Source organism: Gallus gallus, chromosome 4 (assembly GCF_016699485.2).
Source record: "Gallus gallus isolate bGalGal1 chromosome 4, bGalGal1.mat.broiler.GRCg7b, whole genome shotgun sequence".
NCBI lineage: Eukaryota > Metazoa > Chordata > Aves > Galliformes > Phasianidae > Gallus > Gallus gallus.
In genome coordinates, this window is record NC_052535.1 from 76190213 (window position 1) to 76215796 (window position 25584).

General features: G+C 39.6%; 2 protein-coding genes across 3 annotated transcripts in view; one reads left to right on the top strand and one right to left on the bottom strand.

The window, feature by feature from the left end:
* Positions 1–25584, top strand: part of FBXL5 (F-box and leucine rich repeat protein 5) — a 33157-nt gene that overhangs the window by 3199 nt on the left and 4374 nt on the right. Inside the window, exons 1-10 of one of the 2 annotated variants that reach the window (XM_046940357.1) lie at positions 365–8430; positions 9067–9282; positions 10969–11064; positions 12418–12601; positions 15648–15830; positions 17856–17981; positions 18840–18988; positions 19176–19258; positions 20872–21588; positions 23665–23813. In XM_046940357.1, coding sequence (XP_046796313.1) covers positions 9148–9282; positions 10969–11064; positions 12418–12601; positions 15648–15830; positions 17856–17981; positions 18840–18988; positions 19176–19258; positions 20872–21588; positions 23665–23813 — 1822 coding nt within the window. In that variant the 5' untranslated portion in view covers positions 365–8430; positions 9067–9147. Of the gene's footprint in view, positions 1–364; positions 8431–9066; positions 9283–10968; positions 11065–12417; positions 12602–15647; positions 15831–17855; positions 17982–18839; positions 18989–19175; positions 19259–20871; positions 21589–23664; positions 23814–25584 lie in introns of those variants that run through there. The other variant, XM_420776.8, reaches the window with a different exon arrangement.
* Positions 21346–25584, bottom strand: part of CC2D2A (coiled-coil and C2 domain containing 2A) — a 57531-nt gene continuing 53292 nt past the window's right edge. The window contains exon 36 of the transcript XR_005859965.2: positions 21346–22733. The gene's annotated coding sequence lies outside the window, so the exon portion shown is untranslated. The remainder of the gene's footprint in view (positions 22734–25584) is intronic.

Below are 25584 nucleotides of genomic sequence, written 5' to 3' on the forward strand. Positions count from 1 at the left end.
CTTCCTCTTAAGTAGTTTGGTTATCTTATCAAGAGGAAATCAGATTATATTCTCTGAACAAATCCTTGCTGGCTGAATGTTACTTTATTAGCTTCAAGTTCAGGGCTGCTCCAGCAGCAGACTCTGCTCTAGGTGCACACTGTGAATATAATTCTGGCTGCACCTACCACAGGTGTGACCCCCCCCCCCCCCCCCCCCATGGGATTTCAACTTGTTGTTCTCTCACGGTGTTACTGAGGCTGAAGAGTATGCTGTCTTAAGCAGTAGGTTATGTTCAGACCTTCCTGAGATGAACATGACAAATTACCCAGTAAATTTAGGTGCTTCTTCTCTGGGGGGGGGAGGGTTTGGGGGGGGGGGGGGGGGGGGGGGGTGATAGTAGGCTGAATGGTTATGCTCTGAATACTGTAATGCTGTGTTGGCTTTTGATAACTTTATCTGAAGTCTTTATGCCTGCCTCACAAAAATTAGCATGAGACTTCAGAGTGTGCGTGGCTGTGATGGCTGCTGCTTCTGGAAGGGGGAATGGCTGCAAATGCCCTCCTGGCCCCTTGATGAGCAGCTGGGTCATTGGAGCGAGAGGTGATGGAGTACAGGTGGCTTCCCGAGGGGTAAGCCGAGCCCAGAACTGGGTTGGCAGTGTGGGAGGAGGGAACAGGGCTGTCCATTGAAGTCATAAACTTCTGTGTTAATAACTGAGCCGTATTGTGCAACCTGGGGCGTTGGATCAGATGCATCAGAGGTCCTTTTTATGTTAGCCTGACTTCAGGCTTCTGTAATCTGAACTTTCTACAGAAGATCTCTGCAGTTATTTCTAGTGGTTCAGTAATTACTTTGGCTAGTTCTTCCAGGAAATTTTTGTCATGTTCTGCTGGCTTGCTCTGATTGAACTTGTATAAATATTTAACAAGTACTTCTTTTTCTAGCCTGTTCTTCCAACTCCTTAAAAACTAATTGCCATAAGCGTTTTGTCCTAATTAACTTCCTCGTGAAGACTAAAGTAAATATGACGTTACATTTTGCCATTGTCGTATTTGGGCCATTCCTGTTAAATATTATATTTAGGTGTATGTAATGGTATTTATTTTAATCTAAGCATATGTAAACTCTTTTGCTGTTCTCTTTTTTTTTGTCCTCTGGTACTTGTGGCTGAGTCTTTATTATTTGTATTCTAAGCCCCATTCTGCTACCTACAGTGATATGTTCAGTAGGATTCTTTTCTTAAAATCCATCTAAAAAGTTCCTTTTGTTTCCTGATAATTATTTCTTTTGATAATACAAATTTCTTTCACCTTTAGAGCTATTGAAATACTGAAGAAGATGCTTTCTGTGCTTCAACCACTTCTCTGCTGCAAGCTTTGCACTCTGCTGAGGAGAACAGACAGGTTTTACGTGTTAAATTTATTCTATCCCAACAAGAATATTACAGGTAGACTGCGTTAAGAGTGAAAAATACCCCTGAATTAGGCTGAGTTGATGCTGTAAAGCATTGATTAGGAAATTAGGTGGACCACATTAGGACAACAGCTTTTATGGCAGAGGGGACTGAAATCTGACAAGTGAAACAACGAGCATTTTGACTCCCCGTTTCCAGGTCAGAAGTATTTTGCTTGATGCCCTGAAGAACAGTACAAGTGTTACGTGAAGATAAGTCTGTTTCTAATTTAAAAAAAGAAGAAAGGTAAAACTTCTGGTTTACCTCTGAAATATCTTCTCAGTGTTTCAGTACATTGCCATTTGTTTTTCACTGCTTGTTCAAACTTGAGCGTGTTAATTTAGAAAATCGTGGTAGTTGGGTATCACCAATTAATGTTTTGATGCATCAAGAATGTGCTTTCACTACCTACGTTTAGAATGAGTGAACAGCTAGTGAGGATGTTCATTGTTAATGAGATGCAAATGATCAACTGTTTTGGCATCTTTCCAGACAGAAAGTGGGAGGAAATGCCTCCCTTGCTATGTGGGATGAAATTAAGCCTCCATGTCCACGTCCAGAGATGCGTGAACAGGTTGCTGTCCATACCTCTGAGTTCCTCATCAGAGAGGATAACTCAGTAACTTCCCGCTATGCCTTCTGGGAAGTTACAGCTTTGGACTAATTTTTCACACAGAAGAATATTTCGAGGTGAATCTGGAAATAACTGTGTTTTAAATGGCTGCTGTTAAACACATTCTAAGTGAAGTGCCAGAGGATGTACGAAATGGGAGATAACGGTGTTTGAGTCTTTTCAGGCCTGCATAACTGTTTCAGTCCTCTTGTCAGGACAATTCTAAGTACCACAAACCTTCTAGCTCTTTATTATTGGATGCTTCCCTGCCTTGTCTCTCTCTTTTGCCTTCCTGAGAACATATCCCTAGGCTTTTTCTTACACCAGACACCTTTGCAGGTTTTTCTGAGTAGTTGCTCAGCCCCCACTTTTGCCTTTGAATAGCAGGAAAAAGAAGTTTTCTGTTCAGCCTTCACATGTAGCCATAATCTTTTGTCCTTTCTTCCAGCCTGCTGTGGACAGCAGTAAGCCACTTTTGCCCTTCTCTTTCTTAAGAAACCATTTATTAATTTCCTATTTTGTGGCACAAAACCAACCAAACAAAAAATGTCAAATAATAATAAAAAAAAAAAAGCCCACCTGATGCCTTCTAAAAAGTTGGAGACTGTAATTGGTGTGTATATATAGGGCTTATGTGGTTACTGAAGGATATGTGTGGTCATTTCTGAAATAACTGAATAAATAGAGTATGAGCTGTAATTCTTCAGAGACTTCTGGCTCTCTATTTTTACATTTCGAGTCCGAAATAAATTTTTCCATTGTCCACTGGGAATTGCAGTGGGTATAATGCAGGGAGACAAAGGTATTTTTGCTGTGTTTGTCATTTGTGAGTTACTGCAGCAAGAGAGTGTGTGGGGGGGAGGAGGAGGGGAGAGAGAGCCTTAAACCTTTGATTTGCTCTTAGGACTTTAGATACTCCTTGTCAGAAGGACAAAAAAAAAAAAAAAAAAAAAAAAACAGTGTCTTATTAGGAATCTACCAATGTGAGAGTGTAAGGTAGGAAAGAAATCTTCTAAGGCTTGTCATGTGTGTGAGAAATCCTGTTACGTACCTCTAAAATAACGCCATTGCAAATCTTCCTCATGCTTCTGTAAGAGTTCCTTGTTTCACATCTTTACTGGACTTTTCTTTAGTGTTTCTGTGGTTTCTTGTCTGCAGACGTCTGGTAACTTGGGTCTCCTCATCCCTGCTAGAGTTGTTCCTGTGGAAACCACATGGTAGAGAAAGCTCAGCTGACTTTCTCTCTGCTTCCCAAGCTGGGTTCTCTGCTGGAGTCCCTGGGGAGGTCTGGCATTGTAGCAACTGCCTCCTTGAAAATTCTGGTGCAGTCAGTTCTGTGTAGTTACAATGTCTATGTGGAGAGTCCTGTTGTGATTCCAAAACTTTCCGTTGGTATTGGCTGCATGAAACTGATGTGGATGCAGTACGAGAGAGATGAAATACCCTGATAAAATGAAAATACTGCATTTTTTCGACCTCTGCTATGCTCTCATGCTTGGCCCTTACTAGCTTGGCCTCAGCCTCTCAAAATACAGAGTATGAAACTGCCTGCCCCATTGCCTGTGCTCTTAGCAGGAAAAAAGACTTGTTACAAGATTTGTGTTTCAGACAATTCCGTCTGTTTCCTCAAAACCTCTTTTAAGACTGCAGTTCTGCTACAGAACAGCTGATGAGTTAATATAGAGGACAGGATTACACAGGGCAAGTCAGATGGGCTTCTGAAAGTTCTGGATTTCTTTTGTTTTTCCTTGGGCTGGGCCAGGTCCTGTCCTGTCTGCCTTAGTAGTCATCATTATTTTGGGTTGACCTACAGGCGAGAGATGGACCCTGGGTAATAAAACCTGTATTACTCCTCTGATCGAAGGCTTTATACATGTGAGAAGCTGGATTGTGAAGTAGTTTAGCTAATTATCTTACAGTTCATGTCGTGAACCTCTACATAAGGAATACGCCAGTGATCAGGTGATGCTGAGAGGGCAGTGATCTTGCTAGGCTGCCTCAGCAGTCTGTCTTCCTTGGGGACGGTATTGACTGAGTGTGGCCTAAGGACAGACCTTGTGTGCAGCTGGGTGCTGCTGCAGACTGTCACTCTGGCTGAGCAGGTGAAAAACAAACCTGCTAAGAAGGTGCAACTTCTTGGATGGATAAACTGATTGGGTTTGTCCTGCAGCTGTGTAATTGCCAGAGAATATTCCAGGGAAGGGGTAGGAATGTACAGCTGGAAGCGATGGCAGGGCTGCTGCTTCTAGGTGTCTTCATCTGTCCCACCCCCTAATTTACAGCAGATTAAGTACAACATGAAACTGCATGCTCTTGGTATTGATGCTGACACACCTTGTTGTGATCTTTGTTCCCCCCCATTTACTTGTGCATAAAATTGAGTTAATCTCTGCAGCATCCAAGTTCCTATCTTTTGAGTGTTAGTGCTGTGCTGTGAGTGAAGTGATAATGCTTAAAAATATGAGAGTGAAACATGGCTGACTGTGGATGCCACGTTGCCTTTTTTCCCCTAGTACTTTTCTGCTGTAAAAACGCTAGTGTTTCTTGTTGTTTGTTCTATTTAAACCAGTGGTCTAAGAGTGGTGGTACTTCTTATTCTGCAAGGTACTTTCTCCTTGCCCATTGATTGCATGCTTGGGAGTCCTTAAGGAAGAAGTCTCTAACAGAAACTAAATGCTGTATTTTGTTCCGTGACTTAACTGCTGTGCAGTTGAAGCGCTCTTCAGCTTAATTATTTATTCACAACATCCATCCACTGTGCCTAGAAATAGCTCTGTTTTAGATGATAATGTGTTTTCTAAAGAAAATGCTGAAGCAATGAAGAAAGTGTACTCATTGAATGTAGAGTTTCCGTGCTGTGAAGGTTGCTAGTATTGTCACCTTGTTCTTGGTGCACAGAACTCAGGTGATAGCTAACAGCAAGGAAGAGGAACTGTTTGCTCCATCTCTGTACATGTCTGGCTATGCCAGTGGCTCTGCAGGCCGCTTTGTTGTTGAGTGTTGAGCCCCACCTGAAATATCTGAAGCGCAGAGATCTTCTTCTAGTGTAGTTTCTGTAAATAAGTGATTTGAGGTTTAAAAAATGACGTCCATCAGGTGATTCCTTAATTCAGCATTACTGTCCCTTTCTGCAAAGGACGTTTAGAACTTCCTGATATTGAATTGATGGCAGAATGTTTTTAAATCTTCATCATAATCTTAACGCACGTCTCTTTCAGCATTGCAGGAAGGTCTATATTTCTGATTTTTATTAAACTCTTCATTTCAGGTATTGTGTTGTTGACATGTTGGATACAACTAAATGTAGAGGAGAACAGCAGTTTTGTCAGCGTGTCTGTGTCAGTCACACCATTACTTGGAATTGATCTGTTATGTTACGTGACCACATCATGACTGGCATCGTTGCAGCCCTTGAATTACTGATGCCTCTCCACAGTTTAAGTGAAACAAAGGTGATAGATAACTTGATAGAGTTCTCCTTAGGGGTTTAAAAAAAAGCTCCCATTTAGTTTTAACAGCTGATGGCTGCTTGTACACTGCTCTCACCGGTCCTGAAGTATCAGACAGACTTTGGGATGAGACTGACCTCCTGTTGTTTGGCTTGGTGCTTGGGCTGTTTGTTGGTTTCTGAAGCTCCAGTATGGAATTCTGAAATGTTACAAACGCCTGGGAGACCCCCAAGGATTTTCTCTTAGAATCTGTGAGGCTGCTCTTGAATTAGTGCGTGTTATAAACGCAGAAGCAGACCTGCTCTGTGTTGGCTCTGTGTAAGACTTTGAAACATGGAATTGTCCTTTGGAAGATGTTACGTTTAAACAATGCACTCCTGTGTGTTTCTAATACCTATAGCTGTGATAGTCAGTTTAGTGCCGCATGTTGCAAGTCTGCTTGGAGATCATTTATGCTATGCTTCATATTTTAACCAGTTGACAAATACAACACAGTCCATCTCCTTGATCCCGTGGTTCCCCTAGGACTGCCCACCTGAGTTAGGGCAGGTGGTTTCCTTTTTGTACTACTGGACTCCTGCATTGGTTACCCTCGTGTGGAAGAGCGGACCTTGGCGTGGAGCAGCTGCCCTCTGCTAATAGTCTTGGTGCCCATCGTAAGACTTCATCAGTCCCATTAATGAAATTACAGATCTGACAGAGTGACTTCGTTGCTAGGTTACCTGTCCTCTGAAAAGCCCGTTTTCCTCAGCTTCATCTGACCTTTTTAATCTACCAGTTGCTGATTCAAATACAGACACTAAGCACCGAGCTTCGATATCTTTTTCACAGTTTCTAATCTTCTAGATATCTACAGGGAGCAGCAGTAGCAGAGGTTAATGTACAAGTGTTTCATGTTACAATGGCTACTGTAACAGTGAGTTCCTGATAGGAGTACTAAAATTGAATGCCCAGATGGATTCTTTGTTCAAAATTTGCTTATGATGGTAGGTAAAGATTTGAAGTGTTGAGTGCTGAGAAGATTTGAGTCAGGAGGATGACGATACTGTTTTGTATCAGAACAAGATTTGTGATTTCTTTTAACCAATGGCAAAACGTGTATTTAATCTTTTGGTTGTACACTTCGTCAGTCTTGTTTCAGTTTTTACATCGAACAGAATGCCAAGTGTTTGGCTGCAAATGGGCTTCTTGGGAATGAGGGTTCTTGGAATTGACCGCAGGTATACAATACCTTATGGATTTGGTGAGCAGTGTGAAGGCAGTCACTGATAAATGCTAGAGTAGGAAACTGCATCATCACTGAAACCTGAATGGTAAGTAGTTGAAAGTGAGGAGTGTTCCCTGTGTGTCTTCTGTACTTCCCTTACCAATGACTTGTTCATTTCAGGGGAGCTGGACTAGATGACCTTTAAAGGTCCCTTCCAACTCCAAGGCTTCTGTGATTCAATGATTCTGTGACTTCTGTTTGTCAGTATGGAAAGCCTAGCCTGCCGTTTCATCTAGTGCCTGTGCTCTGTCTGTTGCATTCTCTGAAGTGGAGAGCAGAAACGGGATGAGGAGCCAAGGTCTTTTCCCATTTTTATGTATGCAACAACTCAAGCTTCAGATCCAAACACAGTGCGTAATAAATGAGTTGATCCTGACCTGTCAGGTCTAAAAGATACATAAAAAAAACCACAAAACCCTTAACGTTGTCCTATTTCTGATCTGAACTGAGGCTGACTAAATGTGTTGTCTTAATGACAGTCGTTCATGCAATGCACAGTCGGCACTGCTGCCTGCCAGTTGTGTAAGTGCTTGGCAGATGTCCAAGGCGTTTTAGTTGCGTTGCTGCTGGTTGCCAGGAAGTGACAGTGCAGTGTCAGAATGAATAAGTGCATTTGTTTTGTGTATTTATTTTTTTAAATACACAAATGGTAGGTGTTGTTTTAGATATGTTGATTTTATGGCCATTTTTGAGGCATGTAAGTATTATATATGAACATGTTTCTCATTTCCATTTCTTCTAAAACCCTTTTTTTCTGGAATTATTGTAAACAAACCCACTTCTGAATACTTCAGTGACTTGTTTTCTCAACTAAATGAAAATATTTGTAGCTTTAGAGTGCTTATTCTTGTATACTGCTACACACAGTACGGTATTTTTCTGTACTTATTTGACATCCACCAAAGGAAATTGTAGTCTGAAAATGTTGTCAGTGGTGACTGTTTGTATGCATGTGAAAGTGGATTACTGTTATTTGGATCTTTGTGTTGTCTTCATCTCTTGGTTCTTGGTCCATGGCAAACCTTTTCTAACAGCTGATATTACTTTGTGTGTGATTGGTAAGATCAGGCCTTCCTAGTGGGTAGTCCACAATCAGCCATGCACCCCCAAACACACCTGGGAACGGGGCTGAGTCATTCAGTTGGCTACCAACCTGGGGAGGTGGCATTGATTTCTACCAGGGAATCTCTTCCTGCTCTTGTTTATTTCTCAGTTTCACAAGATTGGTTGACGTTTCTTAAGTACAACTGATTTCACTGCTTCCTAAAACTAATGCTGTAATTACATTCTTCCTTCAACAATAATTTTCCTTAAGAGAAGTTGCCGTTCTACTTAGGCGCAGTCTTAAGTTCTGTTTATTCATGTTGACTGAGGCAGTTGCCATCAGAATTTGCATGGTTAGATGTAAGCTGAATTTTGGAAACTTAGAAACTCTTCTCAAAACTTGTCTTGCTGCCTTTATTAACAACTGCTTTGTTAAACTGCTGTGGTTATCTTTGTCAGTAGTTGGTTGTAATGCTTCTGAGGCTTATAGCTTGATCTATTCTTTTTTCTTCCAGTGCTTCTGCTGGAAAATAGGTAGTTGTCATTGGAAGCCAGAGACATGCAGTTAAATCCCTTACATTACTGAAACCTTATTCACAAAGCACAATGCTGTAGTAAAACTGTAAGTTTGGGGAATTAAGAATTGGGTGTGGATGGTTTCCTGTTTTGATGAACAGTAAGAGGAATAGCTATACATGAAAGTCATACAGCAGGAGTTTTTGAAAGTTCTAGAAGGTTTTGTATTGAGTTCTTGTCAGTTCCTAGTAACAAATAAAAATCAAACGGCAGGTTGGGTGTCAAGGTTAGAATAGTGCTGGATGTTATAAATTACTCACAGAAATCATAGTAATATGACATCTGCAGTGTTTGAAGCGTTGGTATTCTGCCCACTTCTGGAAGATGTCCTAACCTATGTTTTGTTGCAGTAATGAGATAAATTATGGGGAAGTTTGCTATTAAAATGGAAAAGTAGTTTGTGTATCCCTGAATATACATACTTGAATCTGATTTTGATTTATTGTGCTTGAAAATTTGAAGCATCTGTAGTGTTCATTACCTTTTGATGTCTTTGAGTTGCTTGAGTTGAACACTCAGTTCTCATTATTACTAGTTCTGTTTATAAGACAGGGCTTTCAGCTTTTCTGTTGAAAGTAATGGGACCAACAAATAGTGGCTGCTAGTGCCTGTTCAAGTGATTTAACTTGGCCTTGGTATGATCTTCACTGACTTTTTTTTTGTGGGCTTTCCTTTATTCTAGCTGTCCAAGACCAACTTCTCCAACAACAATGACTTTCGGGCTCTTCTGCAATCTCTGTATGCCACGTTCAAGGAATTTAAAATGCACGAGCAGATTGAAAATGAGTGCATCATTGGTTTACTTCAGCAGCGTAGCCGGACGGTGTACAATGTGCACTCGGACAACAAACTCTCCGAGATGCTCAGCCTTTTTGAGAAAGGGCTGAAGAACGTAAAGGTAAATAGACTAACAAGGACTTGTCCTAAGGATGATGTGCTGTGATTATGTTCATTTGCCTCAACTTTATATAACTTTCTCTACAAATAAATTAAAGTAACGAAGCATTTGTGATAGAGTAGTGAAGACTTTCCAGTCACAAACCCAGATTCTTTTGGAATTCACTGCAGTTATTAAAATTCTAGTAAAAACTCTTTCTAGGATTCTAGAGAAGTCTGCACACTGCATAAACGGAGATATCTTAGAGGTGTGGCATTTTCCAATGTGGAAAGTTTCCAATATGGAATTGTAGAATTAACCTGACTTGAAGGGACACACGAGGAGCATCATCCAGTCCCAATCGCGGCTTCACACAGGACCACCCAAAATATAAACCCCGTGTCTGAGAGTGTTATCCAAACGCTGACTGAACTGTGGCAGCCTGGGGCTGTGTGTGGGGTGCTATTCCAATACCCAGCCACCCTCTGGTGTCGGAGCTTTTCCTAACACCCAGCCTGAGCCTCCCCTGTTGCAGCTCCATGCCATGCTGAAGAGGTGTTCAACTTAATTCTGCTGTGATGTTTCTCTGGGGCAGATAGCTCAACTCCCTCACTTCTTCAGCTTCTAGGAACTATAGTATTATTAATAATTTGATATCTCACTGTGCTTTTCTAGTGCACACGTTAGCATATTTTCAGTAAGAAAAATAGCAAAGTTAGTCAGTCAACTAGATCTGATGTCTAAAGTGATTTTTGAGCTGAGAATCCTACAAGTATCTTTTACCCTGTGAATATCAAACCTTGAACTTTTGTTTGTTAATTGATTGTAAAATGAAGGAACATGAAGGAGAGGGGAAAATTAACGGTTATACTTTCTGATAGGGTGCTGATGTTATTCTATTGCTTATATTGATGTACTTGTAAAAATATTTTTTAACACCCTTTAAGTGAGTGTTTTTTTGAGTGTGATTAGATTAACTGTTGGCATGAGATTTTTGTGTAGTAATGTTTCTTTGTAGGAGCTTGAAAAGAAAATCTTACAACATTTACTGTAAGAACCATGAGGAACTGAGTGTTGCAATTACTGGACAGATCATATACCAAATTTATTACTGGCACAAAGAGCAAGCGAGTAATTTGATAGCTGAAGTTGGTCAATATTTAACATTTAAGTCACGTCCTTATTTTGAAGATCTTTCAATTTCAAAAGTAAATATGTATTGATATATTAAAAGACAATATATTAACACATGACTATAAATTGTTCCTATAATTTTGATTCTAGAATTGTGGAATAACTTAAGTAAAACGTATCTGTTCCACGCTGTTGTCTTACTATGTATATGCTTAGGCAAAACATGCAGATACTTGGATTAGCCTGTAACTGCTTTGAACTTTGGGTCAGGGTGTAGGTTGGCAGGCTTCAGTCTTTGCTTCGAAGTAAAAATGTGTTTAGACAAGCTAATTCATATCTGATAACAAAATAAACTGCCGTCGAGTGGGAATGGAGTACTTTGTTCTGCCTGACAACAGGTCAGTACAGACTGTCAGATTGTTATCAAACCTTATAAGTTAATGCTCTTTTACTGGGAAATACAGCAAACTGCATTGCATACATAGGCTTTACCTTGAGACACTAGTTTAGTGAGCAGTTCAACTTATGAATGGACAAGATTAGATAGTAGTTAAACCTTTGTATTCTTTACAGAATGAATATGAACAGCTAAACTATGCGAAACAACTGAAGGAGAGATTGGAAGCCTTTACGAGGGATTTCCTTCCTCATATGAAGGAGGAAGAGGAGGTAGGTAGTTTTCCTCAGATACCGTGCCGAACTTCCTTGGTGTTTGAAATGACTGAGCAGAGACAAAGCACTTGGATTTTTCTTTTCCACAGTTCTGTTTTTGTTACGGTGTTAATTTGCATTCAGGACTGTGGTGTCATTGTTCAGTTCTGACTGGTATGTGATGTGTTCTAAAACAGTGAACGTATTTAAAAATTACAGTGAAATCCTGGTTCTTTGGAAAATTGGTAACAGAAGTCCAGTGGGGCCTGGATTTGTTTATTGCAGATACAGCCTTTGAATGGTTACTTATCTCCCAGTACGTTATCATAACCTTTTAACCGGTGGTGATGCGTTAAAATAATGCTAAAACATTGAAATGATTAATGTGTTGTGTAATTACAGTGATAATCAAGGTTTGTGTTATATACATCTACGCACAGATGCTTTTGTCACAAATAACCTTTCTTGGAAGGGTTTAATATAATATTAAGTGTGTAGAATATCACTGTAGACTTCAGATAAGGAATGAACAGTATGAAACCTGATGTTGTGCTTAACTTTCTTGAAGTGGTTGTCATACAGGCTGTCCAACAGTACAAAAATTAATTTATAAAATAGAAGGTATAGTATGAAGGGGCCTGACAATCTTAAATTGTGGGAACAGTAAGTAAAAGAAATGCAGTGTGCTACTCAATATTGATGTTACTGTGACTTGCTAGATCTGCTCATCTGTTTTTAAAAAAGTTATTTTTTCTTTTTATAAAGAAATATTTTAAAATCCCAGGTGCTTTAAAATTATGGCACTTATTTCTTTACAACTTGTAAGTGTGAAATAGTACCAGCCTGAAAGTCAGAAAGGGCAATTGTTGTATGGCCTAGCAAAACTTAAAAGAAAACGTTCTATTAGCCAGTGTTTCATGAGTCAAACTGACACTCCCAGACAGCCTCTGACCTATATTTGAAACGTAAAGACTAGTAGTGCCAGTCTGATGATTTATGGGTATCCAAAAACTGGGAAGCATCTTCGGAGAGAATATATCTTCTAAAGTCTGTCCAAGAGAAATCTTCCCTCTTGTCTGTATGCCCTGCCATTTTGCCTTTCCTGTGAGTACACTGATAAGTTACTTAGTTTGAGCAAGTCCCTTCCTTTTCCTTTTGGAGAAAACAAGTAACAGCATGCTTGAAACTATTCAGTGATCCACTGGCAAACGCAGGGTTAGAATGTAGAAGTTATGTGATTTTGTCCTTAAGTTTATTCATGTATGCCATATTTACTTGGTGAGAATTGGAAACAGGAAATCTTTGTCTTGTTAGATCTGCGTAGCGTTATTGATTGTCTTTGTCGGCGTTGGACTGTTTTTTTTGCCTCAGGTTTTTCAGCCAATGTTGATGGAATACTTTACTTACGAAGAACTGAAAGATATTAAGAAGAAAGTAATTGCACAACACTGCTCACAGAAGGAAGCTGCAGAATTCAGAGGTCTTAGTAAGTGGAATCAAGCTGAAGAGCTTCAGAAGGTCTTTAAGTATTCTGTGGACGAGAAGACAGATCAAGGTGAGGCATTTAATTAAAGTGAAAACAGTTTTCCAAATGCATTTTTTGTTTAAAAAGCTGCATCACAGTGTGCAACTTCAGTTATCTCAAGTAGATAGAATAGTTTTTATGAAACAAATTTCTTCAGAACAGTTCAGAAACTGGAAGACTTATGTTTGATAAAGGCTTTTGTCAACTTGTAACTGATACAGTTCATCTTTTCACAAACTTCTTTCCCTTCTCTTTCTCCCACTGCAATATTTTATATGATAAACAGGTAGAAATGATGCATGAATTTTAATTCCGTACTTCCATTAAAGATATGTTTTCTATTTGCAGGCCCTGCCTTTAGCTGTTTTTCAGGCCTGCCTTGTAAGCTTTTCTGTTGATAGTAGATAGAGTAGTTGATAGAGTAGTTAGTCAACCAGCAACATTTGAACTAAAAAGCAGTGCAGCAGGGGAAGGCAAACTAGCTTCTTTCCCTGGGTCTCTTGAGAATCTGGAAGGAAGATGTGTTTGTAGGGTGATGCAAGGGGATGAATCCATACAGTGTGGGAGTACATGGGATGAAATGTGCGTTCTGCAAGTGGATGTTTTGTTTGCATTCATGTAACTCTTCTCTCCCTGTTGGAACTTAGTCTGAATGGATAACTACTGAAGTGCACTTCAGGCTCCTATACAACTGGAAACAGCCTACAACTTCAGTCTTTATGGTTCTCACTCCTAACTAAAGAACAAGAGTTAACGTAGCAAAAGAGAATTAATGTGTCAAAAATGTAATGTTGGAGTGAAGCTGACAAATAGCGTTCTCTTTGATAAGGTGTGGTGCTCTCATCAGGAAAATGTAGAAAAACTCTATTCTTTCTGATGAAACTTGACTTCTCTGAGCTACTTAGCCGATCAGAAAAGACTGCTGTTCATGGTGTGAAATACTGTTGTACCTGAGCAGATGAATATGACAGATGTAGCTTTATGGCTTTACCTGCTATTTTGTCTAGCCAGAATTGCAGTCCTGGGACAGTGCTGGTTCTGCAACAACTGTGTTCTGGACTTCAGGGAAAGGGAAGAGTATCTTTCATTTGTTAAAAATGGAAGAGATTTCACAGCTGTAGCCTTCACAGTTCTAACAGAACTTTAATGTGAAATTCCCTGTGGTCAGTGTGCAGTAACTGGACAGATGCCCTGATAAACACATTGATTCATCAGGTGAAACTATAATTCCATCTTTGTTTTTGAAATAGCAATAAGTTATCTCAGGGTATGTTATTTTACATTAGTCACCTTTGAAGCATTCCTGCAAAGGAGGAAAAACTTGATCCTTGTCTCACAGTCAAGTTCTAACTTTAAATCCTTACTGATTTGTGAAACTTGCTGTTCTTAAGCACTGCTGAAAACCTCTTTAGAAACACTTTTTTTCTCAAGTAAAGTAAATTGACCCTACACAGATCATAAAAATCCTCTAAAATAGAAAAAAAAAAGACAACGTAATGTGCACTGAATATGTTGTTTTACAAGGGCCACTCCAAAAGTAGTGTCTCTCATTTTATTACGTTGACCCACGATAGATATAGGCAGATAGTGATGTGGCAGCAGAGGCAGAATCTTCCAGCCTACATGTGAATTCTCTGCTGAAGGTCAGAACACAGCCCTTAAGAGCTGAAGTGATGCGCACTTTTGGGATTGCAAAGGAGTGATCCTTCTGGATTTCCTGGAACCCAGACAAACCATCAGCTCTGACTGTTACATTGTGACACTGACTAAACTGAAGACCCAAACTTCTGGAGTGGTACCAGGGAAGAGTCACAGAATTATAGGACCTCTAGAGATAGAGTCCAGCTACCCTGCAAAGCAGGCCCCCTATGGCAGGCTGCAGAGAGGGAGAATCCACAACCTCCCTGTGTGGCCTGTTTCAGTGCTCTGTCAACCTTACTGTGAAGAAGTTCCTTTGCATACTGGTGCAGAACTTCCTATGCTTGTGTTTGTGGCCATTTCCCCTTGTTCTGTCCCCACAAAACAAGACAGTCTTTCTCTTGTAATACAGTAACATCAGGCCTCAGACCAGTCTGAAGACCATAAGCGCGTTGCCAGTCTTGGCTGGGCTGTCCTCCCATACACACCTGCAGTCTGGATTTGGTGCCTTCTGGCTTCCATTTGCGTGTGCTGGTGAAAGATGGGTGGTGTGGGCAGTGTTTTCTTTGCAGTGACACTGTCTTTGCAGCTGGGTCACCTCTGCTGGTACAGATTTTTTTGAGTGTGGTGTGCAGGTTGTTTTTCATAGCTGGTGAAAATGCACAACTGATGGTGGTCAATGACTATGTTGAAAAACAATGCTTTGTATCTGAGAATTTGCTCTGTCAAGCAGTGTTATTGGGCTCTTTGTAGCTTCCATGGAAATAAATAGGAGACATTAATTTTTGAGTGACCTATGTGCAACGTTTGCAGCTCTTGTATGGTGGAAATAAGAGAGAGCTGTTAGAGATGACTCCTACTATTGTCCATTGAAGTATGGAATACAGTAGCTAACCTTTAGTCACTAACCTAATTCTTAGTCCTTCCCTCTGGTCCGAATGACTTGTCATCATTCGGAAGGTGAAAATTATTTGCCTATACTTGAAGTAAAAGCTAGAAATAAAAACGAGACAGCTGCCAAGAGCTGTGTGTGGACTTCTTGCTCTGTCCCAGTCAGGAGGCTGAGAGCTTTCAGTGAGCATTTACTGGAAATCTAACAAAGCAGGTATATATATTGCATGTGAAATGAGGAGCAGTTTATTTTTGTCCAGGACTTTTTTTTGAAGCCTTGTGGGGTCAGTCGGGGGAAAAAAGAAAGCTAGCCAGGTGGGAAAACGGCACATAGAAAGCCTAAAGTTTCTTATTATAATTATATTACAGTAGCAGCTTTTTAAAGCCAAAGCAATGTGTATGTTTTCATATATTTTGTCAAACAGTTGTTTAAAAAACTTTAAATGCATTTTGAATAGGTAAATTAAACGACAAAATTTAAGTTACACCATTATTATTTAAAGCTACAAGGATGTGCTTCACAGAACACCACCTTTCTGTGTTTCAGAAGCTGAAGTAACCGGGCACACAACAAATATTACTAATCTTCCTCCTGAAGTGATGGTGACCATTTTCAGTTATCTTAACCCCCAGGAATTATGTCAGTGTAGCCAAGTAAGCACTGAATGGTCACAGCTGGCTAAAACTGGATCTCTTTGGAAACATCTTTATCCTGTTCGCTGGGCCAGAGGTGAGTTAAATTCAGACCATTCCTTGAAAGGTTGTCAGTTACAGAAGTTGAGTCTGTAGAAGACAATGAAGTGTTTTATTATCGGCTGTCTGATAATCAGTGGTCCTGAGAGCTGAAAGTGCTGGAAAGCTGTACCCTCCTGACAAGGGGCTACCTTGAAACCTGGTAAAATGTTCAAATAAATAGTTTTCTTAAATCTGCAAGGTGGCGGTATTACGAAACCAATGGTTGGTCATTGCTCATGAGTAGCTCTTGCATACAAAATGTTTGTTAGTTTTACCGTGGTTGTCGTCTTGCATCACTGCTAATGAGTATGTTTAGTAGTACCACATCTTAATTATAGCGTAGGGGGTTTGAGTTGTAGATGCTTCTGCTGCAACTATTTCAGTAACATTTTTATTTCATTATGTTAGCAGGTAGAAATAGAATATGTTTTTGTGAGTTCCCAACTAATGTTTTCCTTGGAGAAGCCTGTTTTGTGCTTTGCACATAGCTGCAGAGTTGAAGTTCAAAACAAGAAAACTGCAGCACTTGGTCATAACCTATTCTTGCTTAACTTTTCTATTCAGACTTCAAAGAAACTGTATGGGTCAGTTTTATTGTCCGTTCTTTCAGTATCTTAAATTGTACTGCAGTAAGGACTACAAGGTGGTGTATTACAACTTCTGCTTTTTATACGTTCTATACTGAGAAATATAACTTTTTGTGAAAATTCCTGTTCAAACAGACAAAATCTTCGTGTTCTCTTAAGGCCAGTTAGAAGTCAGAGTGCATCTGTAGCTTAAAATACTTGTTTTTGTCCACATCTCTGTGAATATTGAACAATCACTGAAGTATCTCACTGCAATCCTCACAACCGATGCCATGTGTTTGTGGTTGAGTGATTTTGGTTTTTAGTAAGCTGTATTTGATGAATCTTAATTAACTTTCTCTATTAAAATTTTAAAATATGTAACTTAAACTCTGATCTAAAAGCGAGGAACTCTTTCTAGTTGTACCTTGGTGGCTTCTAAAATCTTTACAGGCCAGAGAGGAGTTAAATGACCTTCTGGTCTCAATTATTTCTTTGGCTGAATGAATTTAAGTTAAAATAATAGATTGATCCCAGAGCTGCAATGGGCATGACTGTCTGTAGAGGGGTTTTGGAGTTCAAATTCTTTGAATTTTTGTCTAAAACCTAGTTAACTTGATGTGTAAATGTTGCACAAAAGAGGTAATTGGCAGCTGCCTAAATTGGCATGTTCCTAAACCTGTTTTTGGCATAACAGGAAGCCATTCCCATGACGTACTGTCTATACTAACACAGTTGTTTGTCTAGAAGTGCCCTAAGCTGGATGGAAGCTTCTCAAAAAAAAAAAAAGGGGCAAAAAAATAAACCCAAACTCAAATATATCTGACAACCCAAAACAAAACAGCCCCATGCTGAAAACAGCATAAAATTACAGACTTAGTTGAGAAATGTCGATGAAACCTTTTCCTTTATAGATGGTTGACAAATAATTTGGATACTATAGTCGCTGTCTGTGTTGATAAAGGCAAAGGGTTTCGTATCTAGATAGCATTCAACAGGGGTTGTTTTTCTTCAGGTCTAGTAGGATTTCCTACTAGTGAGGATATCCTAGTGAGGATATCACTAGTATCCTACTAGTGAGGATACACTAGTCCTACTAGTGTAGGATATCCTGAGCCCAACACTACAGCATACCCAAGCTGAAAGTTTCTTGCCCCTATGTGGTAACCCATGAGGAGAGGAAGGTTCCTTGGCAACTAAAATAGTGGAGCTGATGTTGGCATTCATCCAGACATTATGGAAAACAATTGTCTATTGTTGTCCTATGTAAATTATAATGGAATGTTGTATTGCTGTTGTAAGTAGCCTACTTGAGTTCTGTTATCATGGAGTTGTTGTACAGTGACTAAAAATGAAGCAATAAAATAGGAAGTGGTTGATGATGTGGTCGTGTGTTTACTGCTATTTTCTCCTCTAAGTTTGTTTTCATCTTTTTTCTTTAAATGGGTGAGCAGGTGATTGGTATAGCGGTCCTGCAGCAGATCTTGAGACTGAACCTGATGAGGAATGGGTAAAGAATAGGAAAGATGAAAGTCGTGCTTTCCAGGAGTGGGATGAAGATGCCGACATAGATGAGTCTGGTAGGTAAACTCACATTTTGGTGAAATTGTTTTTCCTAGAGATTATGTAGCCATAGTGAGTTTATGAAATGGGTTCATTTGTCTAAAATCTTTCGTTTCTGCCAGACTTCGATATTTGATTCCCATACTGTAAGATAACCACAGATGCAGAAACATATTCTATCTAGGTAAATGCTTTCTGAGTCAAACAGACTTAGGCAGTGAGAACGAACTTCAGAAGTTTTGTCTAGCAACTACTTGGTGTTGCTGAAGGGAGTGCCTTTTCCCTATTTTCATCTCATCCCAACTCCCAGTTGGGTGAAGAAGCCAGGGGATGTTTTCACCACCACCAACAAAAAAAGGGCAGCTGATTTTTGACATGCTGAATCACTTAATCTAGGAGAGAGCAAATGTGAGTCAGGTGAAAGGAGAGCTATGGGGATGCATCAGGAGTTAAAAGGAGGAAAAAGATGCTTTGTCTCTAGGAAGTCTGGATGAATTGTGTTGCATCCTAATGTATTCTAAATTTAAAGTAAAGTTTGTATTAAGCTCTGTTATATCACAGGATGTGAAGTGGCCTATGAGGTAGTATTTCACTGTATACAGCAAGTCAGTGGGAGCTGCAGTCCCAAACTACTATTCTTACTTGCTGTTGGAGTCAAACTCATCGGGACTGTCAGAAAGATGAACAGGTTTTAAAGATGGGATATAAGGATGGAGCTAAAATTCAGCGGGAGTTTTGATGCAGGGTGCTTTCTGAAATTGAAGTGGTGTTAGAGTTTCTTTGGTTTTCTGATAACCTGTGTGATGTAAACTGACAGCGTGGATTCCAATTGGCCAAATGCATTTTAAGTCTTTCTCTTTGGTTTTATTTTGCAGAAGAAGCAGCAGAAGATTCACTTGCCATTAATATAGCACAGATGGAGAAACGTTTACTTCATGGCTTAATTCATAATGTTCTCCCACATGTAGGCTCCTCAGTGAAGACATTAGTACTGGCCTACAGCTCTGCAGCGTCTAGCAAAATGGTATGTAATTTGAAGTGAGCACTTAATAATTGTGGCTGTGCAGCCTATAATTAGCAACTGATTTGTCTGAGTTTAAAGCACGCTGGTTGTGAAAACAAGTTGCAATTCAAAAGAATGTAATACATATGTTGACTCTGACACTATAGTCTTCTTGGCTAATGATTGCTGATTATTCTTCCTTTTTCAGGTTAGACAGATTTTGGAGCTTTGCCCCAACTTGGAATATTTGGATCTCACTCAAACTGATATTTCAGACTCAGCATTTGAAAGGTTAGTTAATTTTTATTTCCTAAAAATCAGTGAGTAGAAATGAAGGGAGGGAGAGGAAGCATTCAAGCATCTATTACCGTGTTGCAAGTATGAGTGAGAAATAAAGAGATCATTCTGTGTCCACACATAATGAAGGAATAAACCAGAATAACAATGAATGAAACAGGAAGTAAAGCCTGACTTGGTAATGGCCATCTTAGAATCCTTGTATTAGCTATTAAAACCTATCAAAGTGTAGCTATCATAGCAATTTAATTTCGTGCTAATTTTAATAACTTGAAATTGTTCATAGATTTATTGTTAGGAGTTGTTGCACTTCTTGTTTCAACATATCAGGTAATGTTTGGAGCACTGCTTTTTAAGATGTAGATCAAATGGTGGGTAAAGTTGTAGGGCTTACATATATTGCTGTGGATTCCTGAGTTGTACAGGAGTCTGCAGAAAATACATTCAGCATCACTGGGATGACGTATGTGTGCAGAACCTGCACAAAAGTGTCTTTGTGTGATGCTGGAACTCAGTGGCTGTTTCACTATGCAGTGTTTTCATCATACAGTGCTCTCAGGTTCTGTTTATTAACAGCACATTGAAATGGTACCAGCATGGTTGCTCATATGAGTGCTTTGTAGATTGTACAAGAAGTTTAAATTGAAATGAAGACCTTAATGGAATTTACATGGTTCAGAATTCGATCTTTGTGAGCCTTTGTCAGTCTCTAGTAAACATTAAATATTCTTCTCCTTCATTATATATCTGTACATCCACTCTTAAACCTGTAATTCAGAAATAGGTTTCATTGGCTGTAGATGTTAACACTCTCCATTAACTGTGGTAAAGGTAAATAGACTGTACACTCTTATAGTTAATAATGCAACAGTGCTGCTATGGATCAAATTTGTTTCAGTTGAAACGTAAAACACAGAAGGGGTGAATTTGCATTAATATGCAAGTGTTGCCATAGCTCACAATAATCACCTACAGAGTAACTGCTACCATACACAGTGTTTCTGCAAACCAGATACTCTCTCTGAAAGATACCGGAGGTTCTTGAAAGAAAGATAGGGAATCTAAGGTCTCTGATTTCAGTATGTGTAGGCATGCAAGCTTCAGAAACTCAAATAGTAATAAACTACAACTATTAGACTACTTAGAACTGAATATTACAGGTGTTTCACTTGTTTCAGTGAAATTTACTAATTCATTAAGCTGACATTTTTCAGCTTTCTGAGAAGATGAATGTTTGATTTCTCATGTGTTACCTGGTTTTAGGGATCAGCATTATATACAGAAAAAAACTGTTTTTGAAACTGTTGCATGTGTTTGGTGTTTGCAATTTCTTAAGAATTACTCAAGGTGTAGTAAATATGGACGCCTTACATCTCTATGTATGGAAAAGTATAGCGTGTTACTGATCTGTGGTTCATTTCATGTTTCTTTAGACATAATTCTAGGCATATTTACTTGCAGTGTCAAACCTAACCTGTAATCTGAGGGAACTTCTAATATTCTGTGAATTAATATCACTATTTCCCTTACGAAATGTTCTTTTGTATGTGTAGCTGTAATGTCTGTTTCTGAACAAAACTGAGTGATTGCTCTTCATCTTATTTCAGTTGGTCTTCAGTTGGTTGTTGTCAAAACCTTCGCCACTTTGACCTGTCTGGATGTGAAAAAATCACTGATGTGGCCATAGAGAGGTTTTCCAGAGCTTTGGGTATCATATCAACTCACCATAACAGAGGTATTCTGAAAGGCTGCAGAAACAGGAATGCTAAGACTTCGTGGAAAAACAGAGAGATTACTCTGCAGTCCACCAAGAATTGTTCGCATGAAATCAACAATGAAAACCTCATTGAGGGAACAGACAGTAAGCATCATTGGACTAAACCCGACAGCTCTGAAAACTTCAGTTCTGCCTATGTGTGGATGCTGAACGCAGATGATTTAGCTGATATTGAAGATGCTGCAGAGTGGAGACACAGAAATGTTGAAGGATTTTGTCTGGTGGAGCCAGCGTCCAACATTAATTGTTCTGCATCTTGCTGCAATAGAGACATTTATGGTTTAAGGACTAGAGGGTGGCAGCAGCACTGTGCTTCTACTGACTTCATTTACTGCGGTCACTCATTTTGCTGTGCTGGAACAGCACTAAGAACTATTCGAGCACTTCCAGAGTCCTCTGCACTGTGCAAAAAACCAACAAGGACTAAACAGTCAGAGGAAAAAGACTTGGCATACTCTGGCAGTGACAAACCAGATGAAGAGACTGCACGAGTTCTTCAGTTTCTCAGTCTGTCTGGGTGTTACCAGATCACAGATCGTGCTCTCAGGTGAAAACACATTTCTGAGCTGTTCTGCTGCAGTGTGGTTTTTATATTATCTATATGGTTGGGTTGCTCTGGGTTGAATCCACCTAGTTTCAGTTTAAGCATTTTTATTGAGAACATCCAGTGTATCTTAAGCAGTCCTTGCATCTCAAAGTATTGAGAATAGCAGATGTGAAATTTTTCTCCCAACTCTTCCTTTGAATGAAAGGATTACAAATTTCTTTAGACAGCTCCTCTGAAATGAAGCATTTGGTAAGTTTGCTTGCAGTAGATAAAAGCATAACTTACTACTCATTTAGATTTGATTTGTAATGATTTCTTGTTAGGAAATTCAGTGCTGTTTTTTTTTCTTTTCCTCTTGTGCCTGCTGAACTTAGGAATAGACTTGAAGCTTTAAAAACAAACCAGAGTAGCATCACATTTAGCTTGTCTGGTGACAGAATTTTGTATGTGCATAAGAACTTATTAAATCTGATTTTATGTAATGTACGAAGCACAGAGTTTAGTTGAAGTTAGCTTGAGCATTGAGACAGCTTCGTGACAGTTAACGTGCATTGTGTGATAATACGTAATTGACACTTTGTATTATGTCAGAAATGTGTAGTTACAGCTTCAGAATGAAAATGAGACAAGACAGAAATGCTTGCAGTCACCTGCTCAGATGTGCTCTAGCTCCTGGGACTAATTAGAGCTGCTTGCAATTCAGAGACTTCATACCTACTTGTACACCGGAGTCTGTGGAGGAATACTGTAAAGCACTGCTGGCATTGAATTGCCTCCCCGCAGACTTCACCCCTCTTTGACAAAGAACTTAGAAGTACAGCTGTTCGGATGTCTCCTAGCAGTTATTTTGAGACAGTGTGCTTTGTGTCTGAGCCTGATGTTGTCCAGGTGTTGGAGCAGATTGGTACTGCTGACTGTGGTTCATTTGGCAGCGGACAGGTAATGCTGCGTGTAGTTGACACGTTACTGGTGTTGTTCCCCACTGAGTCCTCTAGAATCAAAGGAAGACATGATCCTTGAGTCATAGGGAGTGTTTAGTTGTGGTGCCAGTTTCACATCAGTGCTTTTTGGATACAGGGGAATGTTAAGAGTTGAGGGTGTATTCTGCTGTAAGTGCTTCTTGCACCTCTATAATACTTCGGGTCCTGGAAGAAAAAATAATGAGCCTCTAATGTAAGCATTTGGCAGTTCATTTCATATAAACTGAACTTTATACTGATAGCTGGTTTTGTTAGTTGTTCTTTTTCCTGTCTGCTGATAAGGGAGCGTTTTGTATACTCATGCTCTTAGGTCATAAAACTGAAAAGGCCTTTGCTTGAACCTGAGACATGTTGATTGAAGCATGAGTGGCTTTGTCTGTTCTCTCCTTCTGATGGGTGAGCTTGTGATTGAACTCGGGTTAGCTGGCCTGTTAGTGCAGAGGTCACTCACTAGTCAGCCTCACACCAAGTGTGGGGTCAGATGCACTACAGCCTTGAGGCTGCTTTATCTGTAGTCGAACTCTTGCACTTGGAGGGGAAATAGAATTTGGTTTGAGTAGCATGCAGTGGTGTGTTGGCAGGGAGAGGCTCTGCTGGTAAAGATTTAACTGACTTAAGAAAATACGAATTTGAGTTTTTAACTGACTAATAAAAAAAAATAATAATCAAACTGTTGGAAGTTTTGCACACCAAACCTTGGGAATGTCGCGCAGTTCTGTTTTTGGGATGCACTGAGAAATATACATCACCATGGAAGTCTCACCAAAATCAGTAGTGTATTGGAGAAGTGTCATGCTGGTTCTTAGAAATACTTGGTCATCCCCGGAGTCATTAATAATCAGTGATTTCCTACTAAAGTGTATTTCTGTCAAAGGGAATTGTTCATTTCTGTAGAGATGGATTCATTTTTCAGCCCTGTTGTGTGGCTTCGAGGCTGATTAACTGTATGGGATGCCAGACTTGAAAAATTTCAAGTGGCTTAGTAGAGGTGTGGTTTTGTTGCAAGATGTTAGTAAATATGTGGTGACATGCGGGAGTACGTGTTCAGTCTAGTGCTGTGCAAGCTTTTAACACCCCTCTTTCTATCTGTTAACAGGGCTTTGACTTTGGGAGGAGGACTGCCACACTTGGAGCACCTCAATCTCTCGGGTTGTCTCACTGTAACTGGTGCAGGCCTGCAGGATTTAGTTTCTGCATGCCCTTCTCTAAATGATGAACACTTTTACTACTGTGACAACATTAACGGTAATGTCTTTTTATGAAGATGTGATCCTTGTCTGGGGAGTAATGTCTGGCTTAAGGATGTTTTAGAAACAAAAAAAAATCCCACCACTACCAGAAACCCCCACACGCAGCATCACCACCAAAACCACAAAAACTAAAAGCCTGCTAACTCTTTTCTTGGCTGCGTAGCACTGAATTCAATACTAATTACAAAATCAAAACTGTTATCTCAGGGTTTTTTTTGTGTTTAAGTCTTCCCCCTAGGCAATACAGAGCTGTATTAGATATTTTTAGTCCATGTTCTCTTAATTCAGATTAGCATAGGCAATAGCGGTTTAGAAAGTAAGTATATAACCGATACATTGTTGTCCTCTTCATCTCTTCCCTGTAAATGATGTAGTTGAGTGTTTTCTTTATGGTGCTAACTTGAGACAGAGCTGTCATTAGATTGATTGTAAAGTGGTATTTTTGGGGGGATGGAAAGGGGGCAGAGCTTGTTACACAAACATCACACGTTACAGTGGTTTTGGTGTAGAATACTATCATGTATCCTTGTGGGAAATATAACTTAGTTTTTCTAGTTTTGCTTGAATTACTTAGGGTTGAATCTCAGCTGGAGAAGGATCTGGATAAATGCATAAAATATGTTTGTGGTGGAAGTCTTTTTACTGTTTACTGCACTGGAATCCAGTCTATTATGTCAGGTCCAGTAAGTGTTCGTAGCATTAGAGATGGGAACCATGGTGTGATTTTATTCCAGGTGTGAATTTAAAACAGGTAAGTGCAACAGAATGGAAAGAAAGGATAACTGAGTTCACAGGATTATAAGAACTGTGTGTAAAACAATATTATATTTCCTTGGTAGTTCATGGCAATCAGCTCAGTTTGCGTCTACACTGAGATGTAACCACAGCAGGTATATAGGATGCCACTGCTTTGGTGCTGTCAGTGGAACTGTACTGATGCTTGGGTATTCCGTCCATTGAAATTCATGTGAGGTGATGTGCTTTATTGGGCTGGATCCTGATGTTACAAGTCAAAGTATTAAATCATTTTTGCTTCCGTAATTTTTGGACAACTTTGTGGACTTCTCTGACACTTCTGATGCATTTGCTGTTTGTTACCCAGTTCCTTTCCATCTAGACCACAGAGTTTTAAAATATCTCCTTGTATTTCAATCTGAAAACGCTTAATACTTTTTAAAATCCTTCACTGACTCTTTCCTGCATCAGGTTGAATGTAACAGTGTCTTCAGAGACCAGTTAGAAGCCTTTTCCTCCTTCATTTTATTCCTTTTTTCTTAGAGTTTCCTATTTTTCCACTTGTCACTAATACCAGATCTGATGTCCTGGTTTGTCTGTATCTGTTTCTATCTGTCTCCTTTGCTCTAGTCTCTAAAATACAGTATGTCATCTTAGTTCAAAAAGGCAGAATCTCTTGTGCAAGTCCTCCACTGCTTTAAAGCTTGACTGCTCCATAGTAACCTTAAGAAATTAATTATATTTCAACAGAATACGTTTTGGAATAATTCTGTAAAATTGTCCCGATGATCTTCCTGTTTTTCCTTCCTTTTATACTGCCTGTTGGAAGCTGTGAGTCTATAAGCTTGCATGGCTTTGGATGAATGGTTACTCCTGTAAACAGAAGGCAACAGAAACAAGAGGATGTAGTGGTGGCCTTGCATTTAGTGAGAAATAGCAGCATCTCAGTTTGTGGTGGTGCTTTTCTTTTTCCTTTTTTTCTTATAAGAAGAGGCATCCTAGCAAAGCTCTGAAATGAGAAATGGCCTTTT